The sequence below is a fragment of the Astatotilapia calliptera genome, chromosome 4, assembly GCF_900246225.1.
Source record: "Astatotilapia calliptera chromosome 4, fAstCal1.2, whole genome shotgun sequence".
NCBI lineage: Eukaryota > Metazoa > Chordata > Actinopteri > Cichliformes > Cichlidae > Astatotilapia > Astatotilapia calliptera.
Window position 1 is genome coordinate 20,307,803 of NC_039305.1, and position 13,516 is coordinate 20,321,318.

Consider the following 13,516-nt stretch of genomic DNA (forward strand, 5'->3'; position numbering starts at 1 on the left):
GAGGTGGAGCGTGAGGGGTGGTTCCCTATTTTTTATTTATTTATTTTTGTTGTTGCTGGGAGTTGGAACCCTATTAGTTAGGTTGCTTAATATTTACGCTAAGTACTCTTTAAAATACCAGAATAGGGAGGATGGTGTAGGTCTAAGTTTATTAGATTGATCAGTATTGCTGAACTATGAAATATTTTTTTTGTATACAGGTATAACAGAATAGCTTTAGTGTAGTTGTTGTTTTAAACTTGAGTATGAACTTGCAGACTTGCAAAATGCAGCAAGATATTTTAAAAAACAGTTTTGTTGATTAAAAAACACTATATCGGATTCATATCGGTATCGGCAGATATCCAAATTTATGATATCGGTATCGGTATCGGACATAAAAAAGTGGTATCGTGCCATCTCTAATATTGTGACATGTTAGTGTTTTAAAGCTTTTTTCCTTGTGAACTTGAAGTTTGGACACAGATGATCTCTGTTTACAGTCCCAGTTTCTATTGAATGGAAGTCAGGATATGATGTCGTGTCTCGGTTTTGAATGTTTTGTTTTTGTAAGAACCTGTGAACAACAGTGCCAGTTATAAAACATCATTGCAACAAAACTACATCAGGATTCCAGATAAATACACCATAGACTTGTGTGGTATCAGCATTTTAAGTGGTTTCCAGCTTGTTTTTCTAGTATTTTTTTTTTTTTTTTTTTTTAATAAAAGCAAAAACAGGAAACTACCACGGGATATTTCCTGTTCAGTTATGCTTTTGGTACCCAAAGGAAACAGGTGCTAGGAGACCAGAGTGCAAAGTTTTGCTCAGAAAATGTAATTTCCTCTTTTTAAAAGGTTAACCATTGGTTTGACCTGTGAATGCCACTTCGTCAGTGTAAAATAGTTTCTTGCAATCGTATGAATGCCTCATGATCTAACGGTGAATATGTTTCTGTTGCTTCCTGACATAATGTATGTCAATAAGTACATTGTAAGCCTTTCAAAAGAAGTCTAGTGTTACCATTTTGGGTCGTAGTCTTATTCTTTCGGTTGTTCCCTTTAGGCCTGCCTCCTCATCCTACCCCTAGTATCTTCCTCCTCAGTTACGCCAACCCCCTGCATATTGCTTCTTTCCTTCTGTCAAAAATCACCCTGACACATCTCCACCCACTCCACCCTGCCTGCACTTCTTCACTTCTCTCCTGTACTGTCAGCTGCTTTGGATGGTTGACCCCACGTATTAAAAATCATCCACCATCACTACAGTATCTCTGCTCCTCACAGCTTCATCGCTACACCACGTTAAAAAAGTATTTGCTCCCCTTTCTGATTTTTTTCTTCATATTTGTGACATTTAAAGGTTTCAGATCATTAAAATCAGATCAATCAGAAAATAAAACAGCTGAGGAAGAAAATCGTTGATATCTGTCAGTCTGGAAAGACCCAAAGACTTCTGGGAAAATATTCTGTGGACTAACAAGTTGAAAGTTGAACTTTTCTAGAAGGTTTGAGTCCTGATGGATTTGTGTAAAACTGACAGAGTATTTCATCGAAGCTGTGGCGTATTTGGTTATGGAGCAGGACTACAGTGTATTTACCAATACAGGTGTAAACCAAAGGTATTCTATTTTTTTTTAATTCGCCTACAAAGATCAGCAATCACCTGTTTATTTTCATTTCACTCATTTGAGTCTTTTCTGTAAGCACACCTGGTTTTTTGGTTTGACTTTGGTTAACTAACATTACCAGTATCCCTCCAGCAGAGGGTATACTTATTTTGTATAAACTCTGATTCATTTTTATAGTCACACTTACATTGTATTTTTTCCTATTTCTACATAAAATGAATCAGATACTCCCACGGTGGCTTTTGCAGCTAAAAAAATACATTTTTGTGAGATTAAAAGGAGCATTTAATCACCTCCAAATAAAGTTGTCTAAGTCAGTTTGTTAAGACAATAAAGAGATAATAATCTTAATTAATATAATAAGTAATCTGTGTTTGATGATATTCTTGCATATGGACTGAAATGTGGATCAAGCTATGGTTCACTGATCTCCAGGGTCATAAGCCCGGGCATATCAGGATGTACAGTAAAATCTCCAGGGAGGAAGCAGCAGTAATAAAACTCAAACCTGAGCACCACGACATCTTGATATTAATGCGCATTTAAAAAAAACCATCCGAACTAACAGACTAAACACTGGAGGCAAACAGGGACAGGCATCTATGCACAGGAAGGAGGTTGACGTGTTTTCCGCAGGCTTAGACCGGGGAAAGTTGTTTCCTGAAGTTGACGCTGTGCTTATCATTTCCACACTCAAGTCCTGCTGCTTGCACAAAAATGATCAAGACGGATTTACCACTGTTTTGATTAGCTTTTCTTCCCCCCTCCCCTGATATCCCTTCCTCTTCTGATGATGGAGCTGCCAGACGAGAAGATGAGCTCCAAGAATGAAGACACAGGTATTTAAAAAACAAACAAAACTTTAATTTGCTTCACAGCTAGCTACTATCACCACATTCACCATCAGGGTAAGCTACGAGGCGACACTGGCCGCTTTTCCGCTTTAAACGTAGTTAAGTATTCATTTTAACTTGTTGCTTGTCTTCAGCCGGAACCTGCTGTTGTTGAAGGGGCGCTGGGGAACGTAGCCGGGAGACGGCCTGTTAGCATTACTGCCCATAGAAATGAACGGACGATGCTAACCGCTGGCTAGCTCTGTATTAACGTTTACTTTTCTCCTCGAAAAAAGAGGGAAAGTGGGTTTTAATGTTGTTTAGTTGCCACTTCAATCATACACATTGGTGTTATTGCAGCATTAGGGCTAAAACCACTAGGTAATTTATGACAAATGGTAAATATAACAATGATTATAGCACTGAAAATGTAACTGAAAGTAAAAGAAGCCTTCATTAGCTGGCATTTTGTTAAAGTAGTCGTATTATCCAGTGCACACAATGTCACTGAAACATTATTACTTGCATTAAAGCATGAGTTTACCTTTCAGGTGATTTAATAAATAGTAGGAGGCAGCAGTGCACAGGCTGTTTTGCATTACAAAGTCACATAGATGTGGTGATGAACAGCGTGCGTGCCCTTGGAAAGGGCGTCGTGCGGAATGAAGTTCACATGAATGTACACCCATCTCCTGGTGTCCTTGAATGCAGCATTTGAGTAAGTTTACAAATCACCTTGTAGGTGTAGGGTAAGTAGTAAAGGTCAGTGCAACAAGTGCTTGCTGTAAATTTCTCAAGCAGCACAGGTGTCCTACAAATAACTGTAACCTGTATGAGATTGTCTAAAAGTAGCAAAGTATAAAGTTTCACTCGTCCCTTTTCCAATGGTGCTGTAAGTTACTGCAAATTTCGGTATCGATCCCAATACCAAGTAAGTACAGGGCCAGGAGTGATACTTTTAATTTATAAAGGAAGCTAATGTAGAGGGGAGGAATGTGTTGAGGTATATTTTTTTCATCCTCCCTCCTTTCAAATAAAAAATATACTGTAAACTGAAGCTGTCTTAGAGATTGTAGAGAAATGCTGCTCATTTTTTTTAAAGTTATTAAATAAATACTTTTTAGGTTTGAGTTCCTGTGTGTGAAAGTGAGCAAGTTGTAGAAAGCAATTTAATACAAATAAAAGAATAAATGGTTAGACTGAAAGCTAAACTAATCAGCGATGTGGTCCAAGCCAGCCCCTTGGTCAAATCAGATGTTTTGTTGTTGATTTTATGTAAAAAGCCTGCAGCAAGACACTTTAAACATGTGTCTTCCTTCAGATGTTAATGCAAATATTTCATGAACTTAAATATACTGGTGTTTAGTACTGGAGTTTAGGTCTTTTACTGAGTACAACCACTTTGATTTCACAGATTTTACAGGTTACAGAAGGAGCCAAGTCCTGTAATTTTCAGACAATTTCAAGTTCTGAGATATTTTTAGGCTCAAACTATAGATTTCCAATAATGTGTAAGTCAGATATCTCTGCTGACTAGTTACTGTGGCCAGTTGGTTTTCACTTTCAGTTCCCTGATGGACTGAATGATTCGAATTCCAAATCTGTGCAGTGTTTCCTGTGTACTTCCACCCTATGCTGAACAGTTGTCAAAATACCCTTTTCATAAAATGCTTCTGCTTTTTTTTTTTTTGTTTGTTTCTTCAGACATTTGACCAAAGAGATAAGGTTTAACCCAATAGGTCCGGAGCAGCTGTGTCCAAATGACTCCAGCTTATGGAGATTTTTTGCATACTTCGGACATTGGCTTTTGTGACCGCGTCATAGATAAGGCTTCCTTTCCTCTTCCAGACCATGTTTTTCAGCTCTGTGTAGCAACAGTACAGCATAACCCACCCCTGTGTCAGCGAAACTTTCCTGGAAGTCATTATAGTCACGTCGAAGCTTTTCCTAATTAATAATAGTTGTCTGCATGAGATCGATCATCATTTACAGTTTTTTAAAATTTACAACAGCCAAAAAATGTCCATAAAATAACTAAGTGAAAACAAAGAATAGAACTTATTAGGGCTGTTGGCATTAACGCGTTAACGGTGACAGCGCTAGATCTTATCGATCAAATGATTGATTTTTGTGTGCTCGAGCTTTAGCTTATTACACCTGCGTTCATATAGCATTTTCTAAATGCCCATGCTTTTAGGACTAGATTCCAGAAAAACCAGAGAAACAAAAATAATTGAATAAATTCATAATTAAATTATGAAATTAAAAGATAAACAGCAGACCAAACAAATAGTGCATGAGCACACTCAGTTTTTGACTTGTTTACAACCTGATTTGTTTACAACAAGCAATCCTATTTGAGCTTTTGACCTAAATCAATTGAGCATGGATCAAGACATTATGAAACATGTAGTTTAAATGAATAGTCCATCAGCCGTTTCCTAACAAGGTTATTGTAGTTAATAAAGCTGAACAGAATACTCAAACTAGGAGGGGGAAAGCATTTTAGTCACTATAGATACGGAAATGTGGTCACATTTGTCTACACAAGCAAACTTGAAGGGTTAGGTACAGGGATGTTTATATTGTATGACTGTTTGTTTTGTGTGTGTATCCTCATGCACCTAGTAGCCCATGTTTGTTGAGTGTTAACACAAAGGTTAGAGCACACTTTATCAGTTCCTAATGACGCTACTTGACTTATTTTAATCTGTGGTGACTCAGCTGAAGGTTAATGAGCTCATGATTATCTGATATTATGTTAAAAAGCTGGTGTCTAAACTTTTGCACATCCTGTAAATTCTGCTTATTTTTCAGGATAATAAAAAAATGACTGAGTTAAGTTTATTATTTGCTAGCTGAAAGAGAAATATTCATTTCATTTCATTATTTTTTTTTAACCTCAGGTTTTGATTCAGAAAAATCAAAATTTCTAACTTATCTCAAATCTTTGCGTAAAGGTGTATCTCCAAATTTGAGATTTGAGCCCTGACATCCAACTGCTAAAACAGATTTTCTTCTGTTCAGAAAAGCGAAAGTATATAACTGTAATTTGACATGTTGATAAAAAATAATTGTTTTTAAATTTTTGTGAAACGGTAAGCTTGAAATTATGATTGATAACAACAATAATTATACTTTCAGTTAAAAGCTCAAACATATAATCCATTTCATTGGACTAACCGTTACAGAAACATAAACTGTTTTAGGGCAGCTGTTGCACAGACCTTTCATTGGCTGGTGATCTAATAAATTTGTTTAGCTCTAACTTAATAAAGGAAAAGCACAAAAATGTGATGTCCTGTCATTTTCAGAGACGAGCCTGCAGGCCCAGCTAGCAGACTGCAGAGCACAGGTCGAACACTGGCAGGGTGTGGCGACGATCTGTGAGCTGAGCAAACAGGAGGAACTGGCAGAGCTGCAAAAACAATGCGATCAAGAGATCCAGTCACTGCAGGAGGCTCTCAGAGGTCAGTGATTGTTGTGCGTTGGCCTGGCCTGGATTTCTTTGTGTGCACGGTGCAAAATATTGCATAAGCACAAAAGCCCAGTTTTTCCTTCGTCTTTTTTTAATCAAATCTCCAAAAAACTAAAACTGGACATCGTGGGTTTCCCATATAAATTTTTGAACAAGTTTAAATGTAGTTTCTGGCACTAATATTTATTCAGTAATTTGCTCCAAGGTAGAGCCAATAGCTTTAAGAAATATTGGACAAAAGTAGCGCAAATGGATGTATTTTTATGAATTTCTTTTTTTGAGTGTGATGAAAAACAGATTTTGCAATCGTGTTAATGTCCCAATAGATGAAAGCTGAACTCGCAGATTATCATTATGTGTTGTCACTTGTGTTTTCAGAGACAGCAGCTCAGTACGAGGCCAGGATAGCTGTTCTGCAGTCTCAACCTGTAGAGTGGAAGAGATCCAGTGGACCCCACATGGTCAGTGTGTGCCCGTGTTGCTTTTCCTCCAGGTGTCTTGGGCTCCCTTCATGTGATTTTTATACTTGTTAGATCAGTGGAAGGAAGGGAAGGGTGGATGCCGAACACGTGTCAGTCGTCAACAGTCTGACTGAGGACGAATCGGCGCCATCGACGCACAGCCATCCACCAGAGCTGGAGGCGGTGCCGGAGGGAGAAGGTGCTGCACTTACAACAGAAGGATATTTTTCACTAAGGAACTGTGACTCAGCCTCGTTGTCCTCTTTCTCCTTGGACACGCCGTCGCTGCCCAGAAAACACCACGCTCAGGACGACACTGACTCGCTGGTCTCCACGGGTACTTTGGTGCCTGAAGCCATTTACCTGCCACCAGCTGGCCACCGGCTGGTCACACACAGTGACTGGGACGCGCTCAATGCTCAGGTTTGGATTTAACCGTTTTTTAAATTATTCTGCATATTTGTTGCGCTACTTCTTCAAAAAGCCCCCTAAAATGCTGTGTAACAGCTCCAATGTGAGCAGATTTAATGTCTAAGTAGCTTCCAGTCAGCACCTGTGGTCTAATGACTTTGCATTGTGGCTTTTTCGGTCAGTTGTCAGAGCTGCGAGGGGAAGTGAGTCGCCTGCAGGCAGAGAAGGAGGAGCTGGAGAGAGAACTGGATACCCAGAGCAACCACACGCACAAACAGGTACAGGAACACGCTCTGACTGTGTGTGTCTGTATGTATGTACATATCTATATGCAGTGTTGGGACTAACGCGTTATTAAGTAACGCGTTACAGTAACTACGTTATTATTGTGGTAACGAGCACGGTAACTAGTTATTATGCCAAAATCAGGAACGCGTTACTCGTTACTGGGATTTAGATAGGCTCGTTACTCGTTACTTCGTGTGGTGGCTATCGCGGAGCTTCCACAGATTCAGTAACATTAGCAAGTGGTGGAAGCCAGCAGGTGGATGAAGGAAAAGGGACGCAGAAGGAAAAGAGACCCGAGGCGGCCGCCGGTCCAAGTGTGAACTGAACTTCAGGTAAGAAGTTATGACCTGCAGTCTCTCTGGGTCAGATATAAACCAAGTTTAGGTGGAGTTTATTTGTTGTGCTGACTTTTTCCGTACTGCGTGCTAGCTAGCATGACAGAGTTTCTATACAGCTGGGTGGTGCTATGAAGTTAATGATGTTGAACTTTATTTTGTTCATAAGTTATTAGAGTTGCCAACCGTCCCGTCTGGTATTCAGAGAAAATATTACGCGTTTCTTATTGAGGTGAAAAGGAACAGTGTGTCCCCTAATTCAGCTACAACGAAAAAGGCACAAAGCTGGATTTATTCTGTGTTTACGCTGCACAGCTGCCTCTTCTTCTCTCATCCTCTGCCCCCTCCCTCTCCCGTTTCTACTTCAATCATGAAAACTGATCAGTGATCAGCTGATCGGCTCTCTTGTTTATTTATCGCTCACTTTGCGCCGAAAGAGGAAACCAGCGGATGTCGCGCTAAACAACAGCAGCACTTTTAAGCTTGATCAGCTGTTGTTAGAATTTATTTAATATTAATTTCTAGTATCAGCTGATGTTTGCTGGAGCCACAGCTGCAAAAAAGCTGCTGGTCATGATATGGTTTGGTTATCTGGTGAGAGGGAAACATGAAGATGAAACCAGGAGATGTCCTTACTGAATCATCAGAGCTGAACAGGTGACATGAATGAGTTGAAGGGAAGTTATGAACTGTTTCTGAGAGACAAATAACCCCAGGATCCTTTTTTAGGTAGCTGACAGCTGGTAACTGTGCAGGGGCGGGTCTAGCAAAGTGTTGCCAGGGGGCCATGTAGGGCATTAACAGAGAAAGGGGGGCACAAAGAAATACTTTTCTTTCTTATTCTCATTTAAAATGTCTAGCTTTTAAAAAATAATTATCTGAATCTTACAACAAACGATTGATAGATTGATGCATATATACCATCAAAACAGTGTACATCACTGTCACAGCAGTGTTTGTTTTCATTCAAAGGCTTTATGATTTTTCCTATAATGGTGGGCCGGTCTTTAGTCAAAATACCCGGGACGATTTTCTGTCCCAGTCCAGCCCTGTATGCAGCTCATCTGCAGTCTGGTGTTGCCTACATCTTCCTATTCAGAAGGCAGAATTTCCGAGTTCTGAGTACAATCGAAAGCACCACGACTGCAGTTTTTGTGTTGGATGTAAAAGACGCACATGATGCTGTGACGTAGGCTAGAATCATGGCAGCAGTCAATGACGGTCCAGGCGTGGGATTTCTCTCGTGGAAATATGCACATTATCTTTTCCTTTCTATTGGTAGGTGGCACAGTGCACTTGTGGCAAGTAAGCAAGCTAGAAGACTGGCAAAGTTATGGAAGAAACACATTAACAAGAGAATTCTGAGTCAAACCAAAGTTACTTTCCCTAGTAACTAGTTACTTTGAAAGTAACGAGTAACTTGAAGTAACTGAGTTACTTTTGAGAGCAGTAACTAGTAATGTAACTAAGTTACTATTTTAAAGTAACTTACCCAACACTGTCTATATGTGCATTAACGAGTGTATGTATATGTGTGATCTTAGGTATCAACGCTCCAGTCTCAGGTCCAGGCTTCAGAGTCTCTCCTCCAGGATTTGCAGAAATCTTTCAGCCAGTCACAGAATGCAGTCCAGAGCCGGCTGGTGGGTAACATGAAACACTCAAACAACATATAGTGAGCTGTAGATTTGCTGTTAGGTTGGTTTGGTCAACTTTTAACAGACCCAGGCGAGTTTTTTCCCTTTGTTTACAGTATTACACACTCAGCTACATATTTACTAAACAGAAATTAACTGGCAGCGTTCATTTCCATAAACAACTCAAGTGTACGATGACTCAATCATCCATCACACTCTAGACTCCAGTGCTTGTTTGTACCATTATCCATGAAGCGATGTGAATGTTATTAGGATGGCAGGTTCCAACTTACATTTGTTTGTTTGCTTTGCTTTTGGTCCAGGCGGAGTTGTCCCTTTCTCAGAGGAAGATGTGCAATGAGCTTTCCAGACTGAAAGGAGAAGAGGTTGAGGAGGATGTACCAGACACTGGCTCATCCTTCTCAGCAGCACTACATGTACAGTCTTTGAGTTTTTATTGCTTAGTTTGCTGCAGCAAGCAACACTTGAAACTCGATGATGTTTTTATTTTTAAACGTGAAATTCAGCACAGACAGTGAAATATTTTTAGGACGTTTATGGCATTTTACACACTCTCGAGAAGCTTGTCTGTCTGTTTGGAGTTCCTCTTTGTGAAGTAGTGGCTTTCCTTATTTAGAGTAGTTGTGGCAGATCAGTGGAAATATTTCAGACCTCTCACTTTCACTTCCGGCATTTTAAGATTGTAGAGAGAAGTTAAATTTTCTGGCAGAATAATAACTGTGTTTTTTAATGTGTATAATTAGCAGAGGTGGTGGTCAGGTTGTATGTGTGCTAGCCCGTATGCATTAAGACGTTTAATGTTTGCTTTTTGATGGCGTCAGTGTGACTTCATTTTTTAAAACTCTAACCTGCAGGGGGCGCACTGTGAAGAGCGCCTTCGCATTGAGATAGTCAACCTGAGGGAGCAGCTGGACACACGGACAGAGGAGAGCGGTCTGTGGATTATTTTATTACCTGTTGAATCTGCTGTGTTGCCTTTCTTGTACTTAAAGTTTTTTTTCCATTCTCCATCTGCTTCCTTCTACTTGAAACTGATGTCATCAGAAGTTTTAGAGGGTGAGTGACCAGCTTATAGCTTTAGATTAGTAGGTATTTGTATTTGTATTTTATTATACGTATTTTTTTTAATGTGCAGTGCAGTTTTCCAGTCTGAAGACCGAGACAGAGAAGATCCACGCTCAGAGGGAGCAGTTGCAGGCTGAGCTGCTGGCGTGCCGCACTGAACTGGAAGCCCTCCGGGTGGCGCTCTCTCATGTGCAAAGCACCAACAAGATCCTCAGCAGTGAGAAAGTAATTGCAGCCTGCTTTTAGATCTATAAGCTTTGTTGTTCTTTTGGTGGTTTGTTTTCATTTTCAGCATTCACCATTAGGAGCTTCCTTTTTTTTTTTTAAGTTGAGAAATATTAAAGTCAAACAAACAGGGATTTCATGTAACTGTTATTTCTGTGTTTGTCAGGCAACTCTGAACCAGCAGTGTCTGGAACTGCGGAGCCAGGTGATCAGCCTGCGCTCTCAGGTCGACACCAGCCAGGCTGTGCAGCGAGACTTCGTTGAGCTCTCCCAGTCACTGCAGGTAAGAAACAACCATCAGTGGTCAGCTTAATCTGCCAGGATCAGTTGGGGAGGGAGACGGGACAAAAAAACCACACTGTGGCGGAGAACCAGAGATGAATAATGACTAATGATTACATGCAGAGATGTGTATAAACGGAGCGTGAAAAAGGTGAGTGAAGAAGAAACACTGTGCACAGTGCATCATGGGAAGCCCCCAGCAGCCTAGAAATTTTGCAGCAAAACTAAAAGAATGCTGAGAGTCACCTGATCCAGCCCTAACTGTATGTAGAGATGATTTAAAATCAATTCTGGATTTAACAGTGAGCCAATGAAGAGAAGCCAGTTTGGGCGAAGGACTCCCTTTCTAGTTCCTTTCAGTACTTTTGCTGCAGTGTTTTGGATCAGTCATAGCCTTTTCAGGATGTTTTTAAAGGACATCCTGATAATAATGAATTACAGTAGTCCAGCCTTGAAGTAATAAATGCATAAACTAGTTTTTCAGCGTCACTCTGGGACAAGATGTTTCTAGTTTTAGAGATATTGTACAGATGCACGAAAGCAGTGTTACATATTTGTTTAATAAGCGCACTGAAGGACATCCTGGTCAAAAAGTGCTTCGTCACAGTGTAACCGGAGGCTGATGAATTATCTGGTTAGACACCATGTTTCTGTGGTGATCTGTCTTATCTAAGAATAACAGGAAAACTGTTTACATCAGGATGCTGCACATCATCGACTTGCTGATTTTTATCTGCCTACTTATCTCCCCTTTAAGGTGAAGCTGGAGTTAATTCGGCAGGCAGAGAGTCTGGAGCAAGTCAAGGAAATCCTGGAAGAGGGACATGGTGAAGATAACTCCCCACCTGTGGATACCCCTTGAAATGCATTGGAACCAAAGAGATGAAACATCCCAAGAGTGACCAAGAAAGCTAACCATGGCTACATGAAACACAGAAGATCTGATGGAGTGACTGCTGGAACGATGCTGCTAGCACTCATGCTGCGACACTGGAAATACTCCTAAACGGAAACATTAGGTCTCGGGGAGGTTGGATTGGTGTCAATGAAGGAAAGTGGTGCTTAATGACCAAAGCAAAGTCTTCTCACACTCGCTCATGGTTTTTCTTTTTTTCCTTATGCCTAGTAACACATTTATTCCTGTACAAAGACATTTGTAAATATTCTGTGTTTGTATATCTGACACGACTCCAGTAAAACACTCAGGGGTCCAACACTATCAGTAATTAATATGCAACTTATCAATATTTTTGCATCTCTGTGAATAAGGACCTCTCTTGGCAGTGGATCGGGTGCAATAATGAACTGACGCCACTAAATCTGCAGCATTTAGATGTGACTTTTAATACTTATAAGGATGAATTTGCTCAGCGTTAACATTCCTGTTTTCACTAAAACCATATTAGCTTTTAGACTCAACATTCTGGGTTTTATGATTAGGAGAGTGTCAGTAAAGAAATATTAACGTGTAACTTTGACCATTTTATTTGGTGCGACTGCACATTAGAAACTGATGGCAGGTTGTCACATCTTTTACATTTAAGTTTATAATTAAATCATGTGGTTGAGTTTCTTAACCCTTGGCTTCAGAGCAAGTTTACTGGAAACTGAATGATGCATATCAGCTTGTTACACAGTGTAACTGCACACAATGCAGTAGGTTAGGATTTAAAATGTGATTTAATGTATTTGGAAGTTGTTGCTGCTCTTGAAATTGAAGCTAAACCTTCATCTCTACAGGAAAATCCCAGATACTCCAACAAAGATCAGATAATACTGTGACTTGTTTTATTGTATTAATGACAGCACAGCCAGAGTCACAGCCCAGTCTCTATCCTACACTTACACTTAATCAGATAACTATGTAAACCATCTGTGTATTTTAAAACTGTGGAGTATTACCTGACAATGATTACACTTCCTTGAACTGGATATTTGGTTACTCGAACATCCTGGCTGTGCCGGAAGCCCTTTGCTCCTAAATGTTAAGTCAGCAGGTTTCCCAGATTGATGCCACCCTGTTGTCTTTTAAACACTGACCACATTATTATTTCTGTTGTGCTTTATAACAACCTGTGCAAAAAATAAATGTCGCCACTGGGAAGCGAGGCATGTCCTAAAGCTACCAGAGTGCTTGGCTGTCTGTACCTTTTACATCGCGGGCCACATACAGCCCACTTAGATCTTACTGCAAGTGTGCCGGACCAGTGTGAAGACTTTTAACTACACATTTATTCCCTGAGATATCTTAAGATTCTTTTCAATTCTATTTTATTTATATAGCACTGAGTCACGACAACGTATTAAGTAAAGTGCAATTTTAAGAAATGCTGCTGTAGTCAAACAGATCTCTGAGCTTAGATTTTTAGAAATAAAAGTACAAAATTACAAGAAAACATTGATAGCTCATTGCTCAGACTGTCCTGTAATTATAAATCCGAAATCCATCCATCTTATTCTACTTATTCCGAACTGGGTCGTAGGAACGGCAGCCTAAGCAGAGAAGGCCAGACCTCCCTCTTCCCAGTGACCTCCAGGCTCATCCATTCATTCAGTCCCTATGAAGGGAACCAAATCGAGGACATCAATGTAGCCAGCCCAACATAGGGTTACCGGAGACCATTCTGAAGTGTACTTTGACGGTGGGAGGTCTTTACCAGCAGGAGAAGCTGTAAAACTTGTGAAAATACAGTTAAAAGTCCAGAATTCACACCGTCTTTCACCTTCTCCAAAGCTGTGCTCTAGGCTGGATTGGAGTCATGTGGAACCTGAATTCTGCATATTTTGCAGGGGAATGAAGTGGCAGATCTCAGTAAATAATATAGAGGGAGTATTTTTGTAATGATCCAAAGTCTGCTCAAAATGGGTGAA

At 40.1% G+C, this 13,516-nt stretch overlaps 1 protein-coding gene across 1 annotated transcript; it reads left to right on the top strand.

Annotated features, from left to right (window-relative positions):
* Positions 1–1,898: 1,898 nt before the first annotated feature.
* Positions 1,899–12,770, top strand: rabep2 (rabaptin, RAB GTPase binding effector protein 2). Its single transcript, XM_026165382.1, has 12 exons — positions 1,899–2,448; positions 5,757–5,912; positions 6,299–6,381; positions 6,454–6,804; positions 6,975–7,070; positions 8,960–9,058; positions 9,376–9,489; positions 9,928–10,006; positions 10,118–10,129; positions 10,209–10,363; positions 10,530–10,646; positions 11,403–12,770. The coding sequence occupies exons 1-12, from the start codon at positions 2,400–2,402 to the stop codon at positions 11,505–11,507; spliced, it is 1,416 nt and encodes a 471-aa protein (XP_026021167.1). The 5' UTR covers positions 1,899–2,399; the 3' UTR covers positions 11,508–12,770.
* Positions 12,771–13,516: the final 746 nt, after the last annotated feature.

Bases quoted from the DNA above. Each gene is read 5' to 3' on its own strand.
- rabep2 (XM_026165382.1), top strand. From the start codon at position 2,400: ATGATGGAGCTGCCAGACGAGAAGATGAGCTCCAAGAATGAAGACACA. The intron at 6,382-6,453 runs GTCAGTGTGTGC...TATACTTGTTAG, and splicing joins GATCCAGTGGACCCCACATG to ATCAGTGGAAGGAAGGGAAG. The intron at 10,647-11,402 runs GTAAGAAACAAC...CTCCCCTTTAAG, and splicing joins AGCTCTCCCAGTCACTGCAG to GTGAAGCTGGAGTTAATTCG.